Here is a 19,827-nt window from a genome sequence, read left to right as displayed (position 1 = left end):
GATAAATGTCTTTGATGACGTCATATCCGGCTTTTCGTGAAAGTTGAGGCGGCACTGTCACGCCCTCATTTTTCAACCAAATTGGTTAAAATTTTGGTCAAGTAATCTTCGACGAAGCCCGGACTTCGGTATTGCATTTCAGCTTGGTGGCTTAAAAATTAATTAATGACTTTGGTCATTAAAAATCTGAAAATTGTAAAAAAAAAAAAATTTATAAAACGATCCAAATTTACGTTCATCTTATTCTCCATTATTTGCTGATTCCAAAAACATATAAATATGTTATATTTGGAATAACAACAAGCTCTGCAAATTAAATATATAAAAATTATTATCAAAATTAATTTGTCGAAATCAATTTAAAAACACTTTCATCTTATTCCTTGTCGGTTCCTGATTCCAAAAACATATAGATATGATATGTTTGGATTAAAAACACGCTCAGAAAGTTAAAACGAAGAGAGGTACAGAAAAGCGTGCTATCCTTCTCAGCGCAACTACTACCCCGCTCTTCTTGTCAATTTCACTGCCTTTGCCGTGAGCAGTGGACTGACGATGCTACGAGTATACGGTCTTGCTGCGTTGCATTGCGTTCAGTTTCATTCTGTGAGTTTGACAGCTATTGACTTGACTAAATGTTGTATTTTCGCCTTACGCGACTTGTTTCCAATTCTTATCGGTGGTCGGGAGTCAAGCTCTTTGCATAGCAAACACGAATCAGATCTACTACCATCCTTGATGTGTAAACGGGGACTGTTTTGGGTTATGTGTGTATTGATGTGTACTTTTATGTGTTAATATATTGTATGTATTTCAATGTGATGTTTTCGTACACGAGCCAAAAGAAAAAATTCTGTTTGTTGCACTCAGATAATAAAGTTTGATTGAATTGAATTGAATTGAATTGAATTGAATTGAATTGAATTACATTATATATCTACAACTTGGCGCGCTTCTTACAGGAGCGGACTCCCAAGTTCCCGACAGCAACATTGACGACAATTCCATCGTGGTGGAAGTGATGATCGGACTGACCTCAGACACGGCTGTCATCGCTGACAACTCCAATCACGCCATGACCGTGGCGGTCAACCACAACGGAGCCAGTGTCGCTCCCACTGTCGGGTCGTTCACCGCCGTTCACGATCAGTCCACCATCAACTCGGTGAGTAGCGGACCTAAAAATAGTCTTTTGGAGACGTAAAAATATCTGGTGGAGACCTAGAAATAGTCTGGTGGAGACCTAGAAATAGTCTGTGGGAGACCTAGAAATAGTCTGGTGGAGACCTAGAAATAGTCTGTGGGAGACCTAGAAATAGTCTGTGGGAGACCTAGAAATAGTCTGTGGGAAACCTAAAAATAGTCAATTGGAGACCTAGAAATAGTATGTGGTAAGCTATAGTAAGCTTGATATCAGCATGAATAAAACAGTGGTCCATATCAGGAGCCCTTCCCCTACATTTCTTCACGTTTAAGCCTTCATGATTGTGTACTACTACAGATCTAGCCAAGCTTTACACGTGATAGCTTTATCCTCCAACTTGAATATATCAATCAATCAATCAATCAATCAATATGAGGCTTATATCGCGCGTATTCCGTGGGTACAGTTCTTAGCCCAGGTATTATTTTTTTTTATGCAATTTATATCGCGCACATATTTAAGGCGCAGGGATTTATTTATGCCGTGTGAGATGGAATTTTTTACACAATACATCACGCATTCACATCGGGTTATATGATTCGAATATATACCAGCAGTCACCAGTCTGTATGCTCCCTGTACAAAGTGAGAACGCTTTGATGAATTGATTTTGTAAGTGACACGTATGCCAATCAGCAACATGAATTCAACAATCAATTCTCGCTCTGCACGGGAAGCGTCAGGCTGTTGAGTGTTGGTATGAGTTCGACCCTGGGTCAGGGCGTTAGCCATTTTCTCCCCCCTTTCCTAACCTAAGTGGTGGGTTCAAGTGCTAGTCTTTCGGATGAGACGAAAAACCGAGGTCCCTTCGTGTACACTACATTGGGGTGTGCACGTTAAAGATCCCACGATTGACAAAAGGGTCTTCCCTGGCAAAATTGTATAGGCATAGATAAAAATTTCCACCAAATACCCGTTTGACTTGGAATAAAGGCCGTGAAAGGTGAATGCTCGCCTAATAGGCTTGAGGTTTACTGGCCGATGTGAATGCGTTATATATTGTGTGTAAAAAATGTCTGTTTGTCTGTCTGTCTGTAAAAATTCCATTTCAAACGGCAGAAATTAATATGTAAGCGCCTAGGGCTATATTTAGATTATGCGCATAAATGTTCATAATAATAATAATAATAATAATGTGTCTAAGTGAAAGGATGCACCTATTGCACGTAAAGCCTGCACAGGTGATCATGATCGTATATACAAGAAGGAAAGTCTCTGCCAGCAACAACAGACTGTAACACACAGCAACAACAGACTGTAACACACAGCAACAACAGACTGTAACACACAGCAACAACAGACTGTAACACACAGCAACAACAGACTGTAACACACAGCAACAACAGACTGTAACACACAGCAACAACAGACTGTAACACACAGCAACAACGGACTGTAACACACAGCAACAACAGACTGTAACACACAGCAACAACAGACTGTAACACACAGCAACAACAGACTGTAACACACAGCAACAACAGACTGTAACACACAGCAACAACAGACTGTAACACACAGCAACAACGGACTGTAACACACAGCAACAACAGACTGTAACACACAGCAACAACAGACTGTAACACACAGCAACAACAGACTGTAACACACAGCAACAACAGACTGTAACACACAGCAACAACAGACTGTAACACACAGCAACAACAGACTGTAACACACAGCAACAACAGACTGTAACACACAGCAACAACAGACTGTAACACACAGCAACAACAGACTGTAACACACAGCAACAACAGACTGTAACACACAGCAACAACAATGTGTGGCGGAAGGAAAGAGAGAATGAAATATTTCGCCTCTCAAGGACAAGATATGGGTTATATGATTCGAGTTTTACGCCCTCACGGCTTTTGGCGAGATACACACGTGTATGCGTGTTTAGGAGGTATCAGCCATCTGCACTTATGGCAGAATGACCGAGGTCTTTTACGTGCCATTGTGGTGACACGGGGGTGGGACATGGCTTCCGTCTCTGGGTCTGCACATAAAGTTGACCCGTGTCCGTCCCGGCCCGAATTCTAACCTGCGACCTTCCGTGGCGGAAGATAGCGATCCAAGAGATCTAACCAGGGAGTGATGTTTTTGGAAACATTAGGCCAATGACTGTGAAATGACTAAACAAAAAACAAATGTTAAAAAGGAAATTGTTTGCTGATAAACTGAGGCCATTGAATTGTGAAATGACGAACAAATATAAAGACGACATTGTTTTGCTGCTAAGCCCATGCGGTTAAAGCTTGAAATGATTCAAAAATGAGAACAGATGACATTTTGTTCTCTCTTATGAACTGAAGCCATTGGAGTTTAAAATGACCCAAAACATTTACAGATGGCGTTTACTTTCTGCTGGTTTGTTTGTTTGGTTTGTTTGTTGGTTGGTTGCTCGCTCGGTCTGAGAATGGCGTTTTGTGTTTCACAATTACATACACTAACTTTTATAGGTATGAAACGATAACAATTGCGTGTGTAAATGATACTTTGTGTGGCTACTGTGAATGAAAAGAATCACCCGTAAATGATGACTGGAACACCATTTTGTACGACCTTTCCGAAGTGAGTGCGTGGGACACAGTAGAAAGCATCAGTAAACATTCAACAAAGTGTCCTGCAAGACTCATGAACATTGTTCAAACATTAGCATACTAGGAATATCCAGCAAACATCTCATCACACTGTGCATCTACGCAGTACCGTACAATCCGGTTTATTTGGCATTGTCAGTAAAACCATGTGACGTCATCCGGTCCCATGACGACAAGGAGAAGTGCAATGGGGGCAAAAGTATGGCAAGCGATACGTGTCCACAATGATGGTATTTACGTCGCTTTGACGCATCGATCGTGGGGACCGAGCCACTCGTAGGGCGATTATGGTGTGTCTACCTCCCAGCGCACAAACAATATGGCACACCTGGGTGAATCGATTGACGGGAAAATACAACTCAAATGTCATCAGAGCTTGTGTGGGGTAGGGGGGGAGGGAGTGTGTGAGTGTGTGTTTGTGTGTGTGAGGGTGTTTGTGTGTGTGTGTGTATGTGTGTGTGTGTGTGTGTATGTGTGTGTGTGTGTATATGTGTGTGTGTGTGTGTATGTGTGTGTGTGTGTATGTGTGTGTGTGTGTGTGTGTGTGTGTGTGTGTGTGTGTGTGTGTGTGTGTACGTGTGTGTGCGTGCGCTTGGCTGTTTCTCTGTCGGTTTGTCCGGCGTCTATCTTCGTCTCTGTGTGTTTTGTACATGTGTTTGTTTTGTTCTCCTGTTTGGGTTTAGTTCTTTTAACCAAGCAAGCAAACAGTTAAGTCGATGTTATAGAATAGGGAACAACTTGTGTTCCTCCAACAAAGTAAAATTGCGGTTGGTACACACATCTTTAGTGCAAAAAGTTTTAGTACAAAATCGTGTGGGTATTCGTTTGTTCTGGTCGCACTTAAAGCAAAAAGCAAAATCCAGAACATATTTCAAAGGATGTTCGAACGTTCAAACGAATTGAACGAATCCCTCTGTAATGCAAAGGTTAAATTAAACAACGGAGAAACCAAACAAAATCAATGAATATTTATGGCTTTGTTTGACAAGTTTTGGGGCCGTCGCGCGATTCTGTTTTATGTGTTTATTTTCTTAAAATGTTTCCTTTTGATTTAATTTTTCGTTTGTCTTCTTTTTGTATATCCTGCGACTGGCAGTTTTTCTGAAAAAAACCTTTCAAGCAGCCCATTTTAACCAGATTCAATGGAGTTGCCCGCACCATCCCCCTCATTGTTCTGGGTTTGAAAGGAACACGTGATCAAAAGAGAAAAAGGTATACAATTCGTCCCTCTCGGGACAACAAAAGAGCTTACCTTTTTCACTCTCCGAATATTGATTCGACCGTCTGTTTATTCATTTCCATAGAAATATCGATTTGGCTGTTTCAACTAATGTAGATTTCATACCGTTGAACTGAATCGATAGTTTCTTGGGACAGGGCTCCCCACAGTGCGCGTCCCTGCGTCCTATACGCACTAGAAGCCGAAAACACTTACTGGAAATGTATGGAGGGGGTCCCGGGACGCACTAAACTTTAAAAGAGCGGGTCCTGGGACGCTCTAAATTTCTTTTATCGTGCGTACCGTAATTACGTTTTCAGGCTGCAATCGTAAGCTATTGTACACAGCACACTATGCGAGACCACAATGTTTTATAAGTACACCGGGATATTTTGGTTTTTGGAGCCTTGGAACCCTCTAAAATATTGCAATGGGAGTTCATGGACCCTCTAAAAATTGAAAGTGGGGGTCCCGGGACCCTGTAGGGGGGGGGGGGGGGCGTCCGTGGGGAGCCCTGGGGGACATACTTTACAACTTTTTGCAAACGTAGGCTAAAACCGCGGAAGCGTTTCTCACCACCACCATCTCCATCCTGTGAACGTGGCGAGTACATTGTGAGCTGCAACCATCAATGAGAATTGGAGAGACGTGGCGAGTACATTGTGAGCTGCAACGATCATTGAGAATTGGAGAGACGTGGCGAGTACATTGTGACCTGCAACGATCAATGAGAATTGGAGAGACGTGGAGAGTACATTGTGAGCTGCAACCATCAATGATAATTGGAGAGACGTGGCGAGTACATTGTGAGCTGCAACCATCAAGGAGAATTGGAGAGACGTGGCGAGTACATTGTGAGCTGCAACGATCAATGAGAATTGGAGAGACGTGGCGAGTACATTTTGAGCTGCAACCATCAATGAGAATTGGAGAGACGTGGCGAGTACATTTTGAGCTGCAACGATCAATGAGAATTAGAAAGACGTGGAGAGTACATTGTGAGCTGCAACCATCAATGATAATTGGAGAGACGTGGCGAGTACATTGTGAGCTGCAACCATCAATGATAATTGGAGAGACGTGGCGAGTACATTGTGAGCTGCAACGATCAATGAGAATTAGAAAGACGTGGAGAGTACATTGTGAGCTGCAACGATCAATGAGAATTGGAGAGACGTGGAGAGTACATTGTGAGCTGCAACGATCAATGAGAATTGGAGAGACCTGGCGAGTACATTGTGAGCTGCAACGATCAATGAGAATTGGAGAGACGTGGCGAGTACATTGTGAGCTGCAACCATCAATGAGAATTGGAGAGACGTGGCGAGTACATTTTGAGCTGCAACGATCAATGAGAATTGGAGAGACGTGGCGAGTACATTGTGAGCTGCAACCATCAATGAGAATTGGAGAGACGTGGCGAGTACATTGTGAGCTGCAACGATCAATGAGAATTGGAGAGACGTGGCGAGTACATTTTGAGCTGCAACGATCAATGAGAATTGGAGAGACGTGGCGAGTACATTTTGAGCTGCAACCATCAATGAGAATTGGAGAGACGTGGCGCGTACATTGTGAGCTGCAACGATCAATGAGAATTAGAAAGACGTGGAGAGTACATTTTGAGCTGCAACCATCAATGAGAATTGGAGAGACGTGGCGAGTACATTTTGAGCTGCAACGATCAATGAGAATTGGAGAGACGTGGCGAGTACATTGTGAGCTGCAACGGTCAATGAGAATTGGAGAGACGTGGCGAGTACATTGTGAGCTGCAACCATCAAGGAGAATTGGAGAGACGTGGCGAGTACATTGTGAGCTGCAACGATCAATGAGAATTGGAGAGACGTGGCGAGTACATTGTGAGCTGCAACGATCAATGAGAATTGGAGAGACGTGGCGAGTACATTGTGAGCTGCAACGATCAATGAGAATTGGAGAGACGTGGAGAGTACATTGTGAGCTGCAACGATCAATGAGAATTGGAGAGACGTGGCGAGTACATTGTGAGCTGCAACGATCAATGAGAATTGGAGAGACGTGGCGAGTACATTGTGAGCTGCAACCATCAATGATAATTGGAGAGACGTGGCGAGTACATTTTGAGCTGCAACGATCAATGAGAATTGGAGAGACGTGGCGAGTACATTGTGAGCTGCAACGATCAATGAGAATTGGAGAGACGTGGCGAGTACATTGTGAGCTGCAACCATCAATGATAATTGGAGAGACGTGGCGAGTACATTTTGAGCTGCAACGATCAATGAGAATTGGAGAGACGTGGCGAGTACATTGTGAGCTGCAACCATCAATGAGAATTGGAGAGACGTGGCGAGTACATTGTGAGCTGCAACGATCAATGAGAATTGGAGAGACGTGGAGAGTACATTTTGAGCTGCAACCATCAATGAGAATTGGAGAGACGTGGCGAGTACATTTTGAGCTGCAACGATCAATGAGAATTGGAGAGACGTGGCGCGTACATTGTGAGCTGCAACGATCAATGAGAATTGGAGAGACGTGGAGAGTACATTTTGAGCTGCAACCATCAATGAGAATTGGAGAGACGTGGCGAGTACATTTTGAGCTGCAACGATCAATGAGAATTGGAGAGACGTGGCGAGTACATTGTGAGCTGCAACGATCAATGAGAATTGGAGAGACGTGGCGAGTACATTGTGAGCTGCAACCATCAATGAGAATTGGAGAGACGTGGCGAGTACATTGTGACCTGCAACGATCAATGAGAATTGGAGAGACGTGGCGAGTACATTGTGAGCTGCAACGATCAATGAGAATTGGAGAGACGTGGCGAGTACATTTTGAGCTGCAACGATCAATGAGAATTGGAGAGACGCGGCGAGTACATTGTGAGCTGCAACCATCAATGAGAATTGGAGAGACGTGGCGAGTACATTGTGAGCTGCAACGATCAATGAGAATTGGAGAGACGTGGCGAGTGCATTTTGAGCTGCAACGATCAATGAGAATTGGAGAGACGTGGCGAGTACATTTTGAGCTGCAACGATCAATGAGAATTGGAGAGACGTGGCGAGTACATTGTGAGCTGCAACCATCAATGAGAATTGGAGAGACGTGGAGAGTACATTTTGAGCTGCAACCATCAATGAGAATTGGAGAGACGTGGCGAGTACATTTTGAGCTGCAACGATCAATGAGATTTGTAGAGACCTGGCGAGTACATTGTGAGCTGCAACGATCAATGAGAATTGGAGAGACGTGGCGAGTACATTTTGAGCTGCAACGATCAATGAGAATTGGAGAGACGTGGCGAGTACATTGTGACCTGCAACGATCAATGAGAATTGGAGAGACGTGGCGAGTACATTGTGAGCTGCAACGATCAATGAGAATTAGAAAGACGTGGAGAGTACATTGTGAGCTGCAACGATCAATGAGAATTGGAGAGACGTGGAGAGTACATTGTGAGCTGCAACGATCAATGAGAATTGGAGAGACGTGGCGAGTACATTGTGAGCTGCAACCATCAATGAGAATTAGAGAGACGTGGCGAGTACATTGTGAGCTGCAACCATCAATGATAATTGGAGAGACGTGGCGAGTACATTGTGAGCTGCAACGATCAATGAGAATTAGAAAGACGTGGAGAGTACATTGTGAGCTGCAACCATCAATGATAATTGGAGAGACGTGGCGAGTACATTGTGAGCTGCAACCATCAATGATAATTGGAGAGACGTGGCGAGTACATTGTGAGCTGCAACGATCAATGAGAATTAGAAAGACGTGGAGAGTACATTGTGAGCTGCAACGATCAATGAGAATTGGAGAGACGTGGAGAGTACATTGTGAGCTGCAACGATCAATGAGAATTGGAGAGACGCGGCGAGTACATTGTGAGCTGCAACGATCAATGAGAATTGGAGAGACGTGGCCAGTACATTGTGAGCTGCAACGATCAATGATAATTGGAGAGACGTGGCGAGTACATTTTGAGCTGCAACGATCAATGAGAATTGGAGAGACGTGGCGAGTACATTGTGAGCTGCAACCATCAATGAGAATTGGAGAGACGTGGAGAGTACATTTTGAGCTGCAACCATCAATGAGAATTGGAGAGACGTGGCGAGTACATTTTGAGCTGCAACGATCAATGAGAATTGGAGAGACGTGGAGAGTACATTTTGAGCTGCAACGATCAATGAGAATTGGAGAGACGTGGCGCGTACATTGTGAGCTGCAACGATCAATGAGAATTAGAAAGACGTGGAGAGTACATTTTGAGCTGCAACCATCAATGAGAATTGGAGAGACGTGGCGAGTACATTTTGAGCTGCAACGATCAATGAGAATTGGAGAGACGTGGCGAGTACATTGTGAGCTGCAACGATCAATGAGAATTGGAGAGACGTGGCGAGTACATTGTGAGCTGCAACCATCAATGAGAATTGGAGAGACGTGGCGAGTACATTGTGAGCTGCAACGATCAATGAGAATTGGAGAGACCTGGCGAGTACATTGTGAGCTGCAACGATCAATGAGAATTGGAGAGACGTGGCGAGTACATTGTGAGCTGCAACGATCAATGAGAATTGGAGAGACGTGGAGAGTACATTGTGAGCTGCAACGATCAATGAGAATTGGAGAGACGTGGCGAGTACATTGTGAGCTGCAACGATCAATGAGAATTGGAGAGACGTGGCGAGTACATTTTGAGCTGCAACCATCAATGATAATTGGAGAGACGTGGCGAGTACATTTTGAGCTGCAACGATCAATGAGAATTGGAGAGACGCGGCGAGTACATTGTGAGCTGCAACGATCAATGAGAATTGGAGAGACGTGGCGAGTACATTGTGAGCTGCAACCATCAATGATAATTGGAGAGACGTGGCGAGTACATTTTGAGCTGCAACGATCAATGAGAATTGGAGAGACGTGGCGAGTACATTGTGAGCTGCAACCATCAATGAGAATTGGAGAGACGTGGCGAGTACATTGTGAGCTGCAACGATCAATGAGAATTGGAGAGACGTGGCGAGTACATTTTGAGCTGCAACGATCAATGAGAATTGGAGAGACGTGGCGAGTACATTTTGAGCTGCAACGATCAATGAGAATTGGAGAGACGTGGCGCGTACATTGTGAGCTGCAACGATCAATGAGAATTGGAGAGACGTGGAGAGTACATTGTGAGCTGCAACCATCAATGAGAATTGGAGAGACGTGGCGAGTACATTTTGAGCTGCAACGATCAATGAGAATTGGAGAGACGTGGCGAGTACATTTTGAGCTGCAACGATCAATGAGAATTGGAGAGACGCGGCGAGTACATTGTGAGCTGCAACCATCAAGGAGAATTGGAGAGACGTGGCGAGTACATTGTGAGCTGCAACGATCAATGAGAATTGGAGAGACGTGGCGAGTACATTGTGAGCTGCAACGATCAATGAGAATTGGAGAGACGTGGCGAGTACATTGTGAGCTGCAACGATCAATGAGAATTGGAGAGACGTGGCGAGTACATTGTGAGCTGCAACCATCAAGGAGAATTGGAGAGACGTGGCGAGTACATTGTGAGCTGCAACCATCAATGAGAATTGGAGAGACGTGGCGAGTACATTTTGAGCTGCAACGATCAATGAGAATTGGAGAGACGTGGAGAGTACATTTTGAGCTGCAACCATCAATGAGAATTGGAGAGACGTGGCGCGTACATTGTGAGCTGCAACGATCAATGAGAATTAGAAAGACGTGGAGAGTACATTTTGAGCTGCAACCATCAATGAGAATTGGAGAGACGTGGCGAGTACATTTTGAGCTGCAACGATCAATGAGATTTGTAGAGACCTGGCGAGTACATTGTGAGCTGCAACGATCAATGAGAATTGGAGAGACGCGGCGAGTACATTTTGAGCTGCAACGATCAATGAGAATTGGAGAGACGTGGCGAGTACATTGTGAGCTGCAACGATCAATGAGAATTGGAGAGACGTGGCGAGTGCATTTTGAGCTGCAACGATCAATGAGAATTGGAGAGACGGAGAAGGGAGAGTGAAATTGATTGGCCTTGAAAGTCACCCACAAACAGTACACGCATGACAGAACTCCCCACACTGACACGCGCACGCACGTATGCGCGGACGGACACACACACACGCACGCACGCACATACACAAGCACACGCGCACACGCACGTACGTACGCAGACACACACACACACACACACACACACACACACACACACACACACACACACACACACACACACATATTCACTCACTCACTCACTCACTCACTCACTCACTCGACTTATTCGGAAGAATCTGAGGAATTCACTTTACTTTAATCTAGACGCACACACCACGATTTGCTCGAAAACAAATCACAAGTATGGTAATTGGTTAAATCAGAGTGAGTGAATGAGCTTCTAGGCGCTGATTCTCACAGGTGCTGGAAACAAAAATAGTGCAGAGGCGCCGCCTGGCAGCTAGAAGATGGATAGCGTCCTTCACGACGCGGCTCTCCTAGTAGTTTCATGTACACAAACGCCATCTTGCTACACAGGAAGTAACGCAACTCAACACCAATGAAGAGTTCCTTTTCTTTGCCTATTTTGCGAAATTTAATTAAGCTTCTTAACAGTTATAAATCTTGTTATAGCTGCAAACTTCTGTCAGCAGTATTCTCGTCATCTTCATTAACTATTTTTCTCAGCAATAGTGTCATTGCTACTGCCAACAACTGTTCTCAACACATTTCCTCATTACTATATCCAACTATTTTCTCAACTAATTTCTCATCACTATCATGTAAATGTGTTCTCGTGTTGCACACAGACGGCAACGAACGTGACCAAGGTGGGGTTCAACGTGGTCCCGGTCACCGAGACAGACAACGGCACCAATGTGGTTCTGGGCCAGAGCAAGCGCTTCCAGCTGTGTGTCTGGACATACCCCCAGACCATCACCAAGCTGACCATGAAGATGTTGACCCCTGTCACCGGGGTGGGCCTCATGGAGGCCACATACATCGGCGTGTCCCACGGAGGCAAGAACGTCCCCTGTGCTGGGTCCTGCAAGGCTGGGGTTGTCACCTATGAGACGAGGTATGTTGGGCTGTTCCTGGTGGTGGTGGATTGTTCGTTAACAACGCCCTCTGTGCTGGGTCCTGCAAGGCTGGGGTTGTCACCTATGAGACGAGGTATGTTGGGCTGTTCCTGGTGGTGGTGGATTGTTCGTTAAGAACGCCCCCCGTGCTGGGTCCTGCAAGGCTGGGGTTGTCACCTATGAGACCAGGTATGTTGAGCTGTTCCTGGTGGTGGTGGATTGTTCGTTAGGAACGTCCCCCGTGCTGGGTCCTGCAAGAATGGGGTTGTCACCTATGAGACGAGGTATGTTGAGCTGTTCCTGGTGGTGGTGGATTGTTCGTTAAGAACGCCCTCTGTGCTGGGTCCTGCAAGGCTGGGGTTGTCACCTATGAGACCAGGTATGTTGAGCTGTTCCTGGTGGTGGTGGATTGTTCGTTAAGAACGCCCTCTGTGCTGGGTCCTGCAAGGTTAGGGTGTCACCTATGAGACGAGGTATGTTGGGCTGTTTCTGGTGGTGGTGGATTGTTCGTTAAGAACGCCCCCCGTGCTGGGTCTTGCAAGGCTGGGGTTGTCACCTATGAGACGAGGTATGTTGAGCTGTTCCTGGTGGTGGTGGATTGTTCGTTAGGAACGTCCCCCGTGCTGGGTCCTGCAAGAATGGGGTTGTCACCTATGAGACGAGGTATGTTGAGCTGTTCCTGGTGGTGGTGGATTGTTCGTTAAGAACGCCCTCTGTGCTGGGTCCTGCAAGAATGGGGTTGTCACCTATGAGACGAGGTATGTTGGGCTGTTCCTGGTGGTGGTGGATTGTTCGTTAAGAACGCCCTCTGTGCAAGGCTGGGGTTGTCACCTATGAGACGAGGTATGTTGGGTTGTTGGTTTTAAGTGGTTGGTTCGGAAGAACGTTGCCTGCGCTGGGCCCTGCAAGGCTGGGTTCATCACTTGTGGGATGAGGCATGTTGTGTTCTTTGTGGTGGTGGTGGTGGTGGTGGTGGTGGTGGTTGTCGTCGTCGTCGTCGTCATGGTAGTGGTTGATTGGTTGGTGGACTGTTTAATTGGCTGATTGGTTCGTTGGTTTGTGTGGCCTTGAGAACGACCCTGTTACTAGGGTAATCACTCATTAGGAGAAATGTGTGGGCTTTTTTGTTGTTGCTGGTGTATTCTTTTAGTGTTTGTGTGGTGGGTGGAAAGGAGTGTTAGTGGATGGTTGATTGATTGGTTGGTCGGTGTTATGGCTGCAAAAACGTCCTCAGCGCTGGGTCCTACAAGGCTGGGGTGATTACTTGTGAGACGAAATGGCTGGACAGTTTTTATGGTTGTTGTTGGTGTATTCTGTAAGTGTGTGTGTGGGTGGGAGGGAAGTGTTAGTGGCTAGTTGGTTGATTGGTTGGTTGGCTCTATCGCTGCAAGAAGGTCCCATCCGATGGGTACTGAAAGGCTGGGGTTGTCACCTATAAGACAAGGTAGGTTAGGTGGTTAGGGTTGGTTGTTTGTTAAGAACGTCCTCTGCGCTGAGTCCTGCAAGGCTGGGGTCATCTCTTATGGGACGAGGTGTGCCGACTGAATTTGGGTGTAGGTGATTGGCTGGTTGCTTGGAACGGCGGGAAGAACTTCTTTCCCAGTCAGCTGTAAATGTGGTGTAATTCCTAAAACAGTCGTTCGATTGGAAAACAAAATTTGTTTGTTTGTTTGTTTGATAGTTTGTTTCTTTACATGCATAGTTCAAATAAAAACGTGGCTCAAATATGGTAAAGGAAGTGTATGTTTTCACGTCTTCACAGAACGGGCAGTCCGAACACAGACATCGCCACCGTGGATCTGGGCTACCTCTACAACAACAACTTTGACCCCACCGACGAAGACAACAACAAGGTAAGGACAAAAGTCTTTGTTTTAGCGTTAATCCACTTAGTCAGGATATGTTTAATGACCGAATATCATTTATAATTCTGGAAAGATGTCATCGTCTTTCGCGGTGTGCTTCTTCCCTTGATTTGTAACTCTCTCATCTAAAACTAATAAAATAAAATCCGGGCTGGACAGTTACGCTGTAAACTGACCTGTGTTGTCACTCCCACCTATTTGTACAGGTGTGTTTTTGGGCGGCGTGTTCTATGTGCTGAAGAACAACTCTCGGAAACCTGGCACTATGCTGATAGCGTGAACTTCATACATCACACTGTTACTTACCTTTGTCATCCTATCTACCTGTTCAGGTGTGTGTGGATGGCGTGTTCCGTGTGCTGAAGAACAACGCGCTAACAATTGGGGGCACGGTGGAGGCCTCCGCCTCCGTCAACGTCAACGACGAGGAAATCACCATCATCCAGCTGCCCCTCACCATTGAGGACAACGCAACCTTCACCGACATCTACCCGGTGAGCACCCCCCCCCCCCCCCCAGATGTACACCTAATTAGCCGCAATATTAACCAATTCATGATAAATGTATACCCACAATATCACCCGAAATGTGTACCCGGTTAAATTATAACACAGCTCTTCATCGTTGAGACCAACTCCACATTCACGGACACATACCCGGTGAGTTTACCCCCACATTTATACCTCGTTAGCAGCAATATTTACCCAATCCATATGCTGGGGAGCTGGCCGCACGAAGCTTTAGCTCTGAGTTTGCGGTAAGAAGACTGCGCGAAGTCGACTAGGGGCTCAATGACCGACCGCCTTTACGTGCTTGCAGGACAACGTGACGCTGGTCAACGGCACCATCGTGTCCCCCAACGCCTCCATGCCGGACCCGCTGTGCCTGACCCCCGGGGACGTCCAGACCTTCCCCCTGCTGCTGAGCGTCCCGCCCAACGTCACGTCGCTCGTCACCATGGACATCAAGCTGGACGTCAACGTGTCGGCCTGCATGACCTACAAGGACGTTCGCCTGGTCGGCGTGGGCAAGAACCTGCGGGGCTTCGGGAAGGACTACGACCTGACCTGCACGCCCAACTCCACCATGAGCACTACGCAGATGGACATGGTGGAGTGCAGCTTCGGTGTCGTCACCAACCCGGGTGGGTGTAAGGCAGTGCATTTTGCGTGTGGTTGCATAAGAAGTTGTTCCTTTTACTGGTTTGGAGAGCCTGGACGGTTAGGGTAGGAGGCCAGAGTGTCTGTTTTTCTGTCTGTCTGTCTCTTGCTCCCTCTCTTTCCATCTCTATCCCCTGTCTTTCTACTCTCTCTCTCCCTCCCACCCCCCTGTCTCGCTCTCTCATTCTCTCCCTATTTCTACCTCCCTCCAATGGCCGTGCTTTGTGTCCGCCAGGAATGTCTCACCGTTGCTCCGACGTGTCCCCTGACGACGACGCCATCTACCTGGAGGTGGACGTGCAGCTGGCGGACTGTCCCGTGGCCGACAAGGACGCCAACCTCACGGCCAGCTTCGGCTTCAAGGTGGGCGGCTACATCGCCATCCTCAACTACCCCGTCATGGTCTGCCGCGACCTCACTGAGGCGCCTGTCTACAACATCACCGCGCTCGCCAACTCCACTGGGTAAGATAAGAGATAAGATCAGATACGATTTCGAGTCCTGTGAGGTTACCCTCATGGACTTTAAGGCTGCTTTCTCACTGGGGAAAGAGAGCTGCCATACAGTATACGGCGCTACCCTTTTTCTCCTGCATGCGTGTGTTCATTTTTCCAAGCCCTGAGACTTTCGCTGTGAACTTGGGTTCTTAGTAGTGCGCTTGTCGCCGACGAAGCGTCATATCAGCGTCGCAGCATGTGCGTGTCGGATTAAGACGAGTTCTTGGCCTGTTTTTTCGCTATGTGTGCGAATCTCAGGTACACGCAGCATGCATGCATTACGGCGTCTTAGTCCGTTGCGCAGATGTAGTGCCCCTGAAGCGACGCAGGTGGGCGGTGCCCTTTACTGCGCGCGCCAGACTAAGATACCTGTTGTAGATTGCTAGCTCATCGTCTTAAAAAAAGCGTGTTTTGCTATCGACTTATTTTAAAGGGTGTACTTCAAGAAATCTAGTTAATAAAACTACGATAGAACTGTGACATAGTTATTATTTCTTCATTTAAATATTCGTTGGGTGTTAAATGGTTTCTGTGTCCACTAGCGTTTCGTGAAAGTTCACTTTGGTTTGTCTACTTGGATCCTCTTCCATTTGTTTATCTATGGAATGCCTGTCGTTTTCTCCTCTACTCTATATTTAGACAAGTATAAAGTGGGTATGTTTTTATATTTGCGTATTAAAAACTGAGTAGCTAAATAGAGAAGCGCCGGTACATTCTTAACAATATAAAAGAACACTGTTAATGAAAACAGACGTTTTGAAGATTCACGTCAGACAAGCTTTTCTGGCAGCAACAGCCATGTACGTGATATCTGGCTCCTTTACAAAAACTAAATTAGAAAAGTCGTTGCTCATCAAAGACAGTTAATACTATGATTCGGATGTGGATGGAGCAGGAATTGCTGGGATGGGGCGGTGTGAGGGCATACTGGGACGAGGCGGTGAGAGAGTACAGTGGGATGGGGCGGTGTGAGGGCATACTGGGACATGGAACAAGAATTGGGACAGGCACACGCACAACAAATACAAAGATTCTTTTTTCTTTTTTTTTAATTCTCTTTTGGGGATTTTGTTTTTCTTTTTTTTTTACATGTATAAGTTTGACATTACAGGACACAGACAAGGATTCTTGATTTCACGATTGCACATCACCTATTTCTTTTCTTCAGGAGCGATAAGTACATCAACTTCGACATCCGACTGGACAACACGTCCAAGGCTGAGATCCACAACGCCTCGCTGGTTCTCAACCCCCCACCCTACGTCCTGTGCAACACCATTCAGTCCAGCTCGGGCACCAACATGCCGCCCACCGCCGATACCTCCAACGTCAACAGAATGGTCATCGATGTAAGTGGAGGTTGTGTATGTGTGGAGTGTGGTTCTTCTTTGTGCTTGTTTTATTTCCATTTGTTTTGTTTGTTGTTGTTTCTTGGGGGGCTGGTGGTAGGCCTTATATGTAGCTGCTGTCTGCCACTGTGTGTCTGTATGTCCCTGTTTATGCTTTTTTCCTCCCTCTCTCTCCCTCTCTCTTTGTCTCTCTGTCTCTGTCTCTCTGTCTGTCTGTCTGTCTGTCTCTCTCTCTCTCTCTCTCTCTCTGTGTCTCTCTCTGTCTCTCTGTCTCTGTCTCTCTCTCTGTCTCTCTGTCTCTCTCTCTCTCTCTCTCTCTCTCTCTCTCTCTCTCTCTCTCTCTCTCTCTCTCTCTCTCTCTCTCTCCTCGACCCCGAATGTACGCTAGGAAAACCTCACATGACCAACATTATTAAACAACCTTATTTAACTCACAAAGTGTTTTTCCTTGGTTTCCCCAGGTGGGCTCGGTGTACTTCACGGACGCGCTCAACCTGGTGGTGATGTGCAGCGAGAAGGCCGGGTACAAGGTGCCGAGTGGTGTCAGCGGCAGCTACACCGTGATCAGCTACCAGATGGCTGGCTTCATCACAGAGAGGGACGGCTCCACTGTCCCGCCCCTCGTCTGGAGTGACATGGACTTTGTTAACTTCACCGCCACCACCGTCAGCGACACTGGTCAGTTTGTACGCGACTGGCTTGACCCTTGCTTGTAGATCTGTGTGATGTGGTCACTGAGAGACACTGGTCAGTTTGTACGCGACTGGCTTGACCCTTGCTTGTAGATCTGTGTGATGTGGTCACTGAGAGACACTGGTCAGTTTGTACGCGATTGGCTTGACCCTTGCTTGTAGATCTGTGTGATGTGGTCACTGAGAGACACTGGTCAATTTGTACGCCAGTTGCTACGCTACTGGCTTGACCCTTGTTTGTAGATCTAGTCTGTGTGAGCTCTTTGTCCTGATGTGGTCACTGAGAGACACTAGTCAATTTGCAAGCTTCAGGCTTGACCCTTGCTTGTAGATATCTTTGCGAGCTCTTTGTCCTGATGTGGTCACTGAGAGACACTGGTCAATTTGCAAGCTTCAGGCTTGACCCTTGCTTGTAGATATCTGTGCGAGCTCTTTGTCCTGATGTGGTCACTGAGAGACACTGGTCAATTTGCAAGCTTCAGGCTTGACCCTTGCTTGTAGATATCTGTGCGAGCTCTTTGTCCTGATGTGGTCACTGAGAGACACTGGTCAATTTGCAAGCTTCAGGCTTGACCCTTGCTTGTAGATATCTGTGCGAGCAAATAATAAGCAAAATTATTCGCGTGACATGGCAACCAGAGGATGTGAGATAAATTGAAATGTAAATTTGCACTTATACAAAGACGTTGTTTGAAAAGACAGAGAAAATAACGTATAGACTATGCTTTCCAATGTTGTTGTGCTATCAATCAACTTCAAAACTAAAGACGGAAATCAAGAGAATACATTCTATAAACTATTTGACTGAAGGCTTTAGGCGGAAGAGTCGGTGTGTTACTCTCGCACTTCCACGAACTAGCATTAAACTCACACTGTATTTTGTTTTGTTTTTCCACAGGAGTGGCGTGCACTACAGCCCCTCTCAATGTCCAATCCGACACCGACGTCTTCGGCTGTCAGATCTCCGGCTCGCCTGGCTCCCTCACTCCCCCCATCAACGGCAGGAAGGGAGGAACAGGTCAGTGCACCAGGCTTTCGTTTCTTATTTGTGTTGTTCATGAAATGTGATACCGATATATGCACAGCTTGGCGGTGACCTATTGAGTTGTTTTTCGCTGTTGGTATAACTAGGTCATCGAGACAAACTTCTTGATTTTGTTTCCTTTCTGTGCGAGACATCCATCAGAAGGAACAGAACTTTAACGTGACGTCATAATTCGCCTTGTGACATATTCTTGGGCGTTGCGTCGTTTTGACGTCAGCGAGTATTTATTTTGGAAGAGAGGGTTAAGAAGCTTAGACAGTCGGCCAATCCTGGGGCCAGTTTCATTAACTTACGGCGGTCACACTGACAGTCGGCTAATACTGGGGCCGGTTTCATTAACTTGCGGTGGTCACACTGACAGTCGGCTAATACTGGGGCCGGTTTCATTACCTTGCGGCGGTCACACTGACAGTCGGCTAATACTGGGGCCGGTTTCATTAACTTGCAGCGGTCACACTGACAGTCGGCTAATACTGGGGCCGGTTTCATTAACTTGCGGCGGTCACACTGACAGTCGGCCAATCCTGGGGCCGGTTTCATTACCTTGCGGCGGTCACACTGACAGTCGGTAGTCGCAATGCGGTTCCTGGGGAGAGCTGCACTGTAAGAGGGCAACTGCCCGTGCAACGTGGCACAGTCGGCCGATTGAAACAAGACTTTATTCAATTTTTTATCATGACATTTTGGCTTTTAGGATTTCTAACTATCAAGAATAAAGCTTATTTTAAACAATCCTAGTCAGTGGTGGACTTAGGGGGAGGGCTAAGGGGGCCCGCCCCCTCCTCCCCTGCAGGGAAAAAAAGAGAGAGAGAGAGATGATTAAATGACAGTTTCTGAGCTCAGGTGGCCCTAGATTGCAGCATTTTGCTTCCTCGAAAAAACAAAATTCCGGGGGGGCATGCCCCCGGGACACCCCCCCCCCTCCCGCCGCTAGCATGTTCGGGAGCTCCGCTTTCTTAACATCCTGGATCCGCCCTTGCTAGTGAGTACATAACGGTGGTAAGCATGATGGAGGACTAAATAGATTTACTCCTTTCAGAAAACTATAACAAACAGAAAAGCCTGATACACAAACAAACTGAAAAGGGATGGGGGTGGT

The 19,827-nt window shown here is 46.4% G+C and overlaps 1 protein-coding gene across 1 annotated transcript in view; it reads left to right on the top strand.

The window, feature by feature from the left end:
- The window catches only part of LOC138965491 (uncharacterized), a 66,014-nt gene that overhangs the window by 26,204 nt on the left and 19,983 nt on the right, over nucleotides 1-19,827 (top strand). Inside the window, exons 14-22 of the mRNA XM_070337665.1 lie at nucleotides 963-1,165; nucleotides 11,851-12,119; nucleotides 13,883-13,973; nucleotides 14,318-14,479; nucleotides 14,805-15,129; nucleotides 15,381-15,609; nucleotides 16,811-16,991; nucleotides 17,453-17,669; nucleotides 18,582-18,701. Of these exons, the coding sequence (XP_070193766.1) occupies nucleotides 963-1,165; nucleotides 11,851-12,119; nucleotides 13,883-13,973; nucleotides 14,318-14,479; nucleotides 14,805-15,129; nucleotides 15,381-15,609; nucleotides 16,811-16,991; nucleotides 17,453-17,669; nucleotides 18,582-18,701 (1,797 nt within the window). The remainder of the gene's footprint in view (nucleotides 1-962; nucleotides 1,166-11,850; nucleotides 12,120-13,882; nucleotides 13,974-14,317; nucleotides 14,480-14,804; nucleotides 15,130-15,380; nucleotides 15,610-16,810; nucleotides 16,992-17,452; nucleotides 17,670-18,581; nucleotides 18,702-19,827) is intronic.

This window comes from Littorina saxatilis, linkage group LG4 (genome assembly GCF_037325665.1).
Source record: "Littorina saxatilis isolate snail1 linkage group LG4, US_GU_Lsax_2.0, whole genome shotgun sequence".
Classification (NCBI taxonomy): Eukaryota; Metazoa; Mollusca; class Gastropoda; order Littorinimorpha; family Littorinidae; genus Littorina; species Littorina saxatilis.
Note: the sequence above shows the minus strand (reverse complement) of the source record. Positions and strands in the feature narration are given on the sequence as shown.